Here is a 1,874-nt window from a genome sequence, read left to right on the forward strand (position 1 = left end):
CAGCCACCGCTTCGCTTCCCCGCTCTCCGGAAACCAGGTACCCGCCGGCCCCCTTTGCCCCTTGGCCCAGCCCCTTTTCCCCGGGACAACCAGGCCCCCCTCTTGTCACCCCGGATCCCCCGAGTCCCTCCTGGGTTCTCCCTGTCCCTGCCAGTCCCAACCGGGTCCCCTGTTGTCCCTGCTGGTCCCACCCCATTCCCCAGTCCAAACTGGGTCCCCCATGTCACTACCAATCCCACCCTGTTTCCCAGTCCCTACTGGGTTCTCCCTGTCCCTACCAGTCCCAACTGGGTCCCCCTTGTCCCCCATGTCCCTGCCAATTCCACTTTGTTCTCCAGCCCCTGCTGAGTCCCCCATGTCCCTGCCAACACTGCCTTGTTTCTGGGTCGTGACCAGGTCCTGCATGTCCCTACAGGTCCCACCCCATTCCTCAGTTCAGATTGGGTCCCACATGTCCCTGCCAGTCCCACCTTGTTCCCCAGTCCCTACTGGACTCTCCCTGCACTTACCAGCTCCTCCTTGCACCCCCCCCGCCAGGCCCAACCAGACCCTCCGAGTCCTACCAGAGCTCCAGTCCCAACAAGGTTCCTCCTTACCCCAGTCTCTGCCTCTTCTTTTGCCCCCTGCCTTGCCCTCTGAGCCCAACTCAACCCTTGGAGCCCCCCACCTTTCACCCCAGTCCCCAAACGAGCTCTTTTCCACCCGCAGGAGGTGAGTGCATTCGGGGAGGCCGGCGAGGGCGACTACCTGGACGACTGGACGGTGGTGTGCAGTGGGACCTACTGGGCGCGGGACGGCGAGGTGCGCTTCCAGCACACCTCCACCGACGTCTTCCTCTCGGTGACGGGGGAGCAGTACGGGCGCCCCATCCACGGGCAGAAGGAGGTGCACGGCATGGCCGCCTCCAGCCAGAACAACTATTGGAAGGTGATGGAGGGCATCTTCATGCAGCCCGGCGAGGTCTTCAAAGCAGAGCGGCACCACGCTGAGTTGTGACGGATGGACAGACTGCCTCCGAGCTTCTGGGTGCTGCCCTGAGGTTTTTGGGACTGCTCAAGCCAGGGGATGGCCCCTGTCTCCACCTAGGTCTGCCAGGATGCAGAGCCCCAGATCCAACACAAAGCAGATCCCAGTGTCCTGATTTTGATGCGGAGCAGATCCCGCTGTCCCAAATCTGACGTGAAGCAGATCCCAGCGTCCAGACCTGACCCCAAGCAGAGCCCAATGTCTGAGATCCAGCACAAAGCTGAGCCCAATGTCCAAACCCAACCTAAAGCTGAGCCCAGCATTCAGACCAGACCCAAAACTGAACCTAACATCCAAGATCCGGCACAAAGCAGGTCCCCACATCCTAAATCCGGACCAAAGTGGATTTTAATGTCCAGACCTGACCTAAAACTGAGCTCAACATCTGATCCAGCACAAAGCAGGTCCCCACATCCTAAATCTGGACCAAAGTGGATTCTAATGTCCAGACTTGCCCTAAAACTGAGCCCAACGTCTGAGATCCAGAACAAAGCAGATCCCCATGTCCCAGAGCCAAGCCCAATGTCCAGACCTGGCCCAAAGCTGAACCCAACACCTGAACCTGACCCAGCACAGATGCCCAAACTCCTGAGCCTTTCCCTTCTCCATCCCCTCTGACTGAGGGCTCCCCAAAAGGCTGCTGTGCCCCGGTACTTCCCCACTGTACCCCAAACCACTCCCAAATCCCGGTTGGAGCTTGGGACCATAAAAGAGCTGAACCCTTCCCTGTCGTGTGGCTGTTTGTGCGGAAAGGGGTGGGAGTGGGTGGGAAAAGGGCTCCGTAGGTGGCGGGGGGACGGACCCGCTTTCCCCGTGTGTCCCCGCCATCCCGGTGCCGGCCCCTGCGG

General features: G+C 60.4%; 1 protein-coding gene across 1 annotated transcript; it reads left to right on the top strand.

Annotated features, from left to right (window-relative positions):
* Positions 1-4: 4 nt before the first annotated feature.
* On the top strand, positions 5-1,005 carry LOC104534053 (stromal cell-derived factor 2-like; the record flags this gene model as incomplete). Its single annotated transcript, XM_010178809.1, has 2 exons — positions 5-37; positions 709-1,005. Coding segments are annotated over 2 exons (321 nt in total), but the record flags the coding sequence as incomplete, so codon positions are not given.
* Between the last annotated feature and the right edge of the window lie 869 nt (positions 1,006-1,874).

Source organism: Mesitornis unicolor, unplaced genomic scaffold (assembly GCF_000695765.1).
Source record: "Mesitornis unicolor isolate BGI_N332 unplaced genomic scaffold, ASM69576v1 Scaffold37662, whole genome shotgun sequence".
Taxonomy (NCBI): Eukaryota; Metazoa; Chordata; class Aves; order Mesitornithiformes; family Mesitornithidae; genus Mesitornis; species Mesitornis unicolor.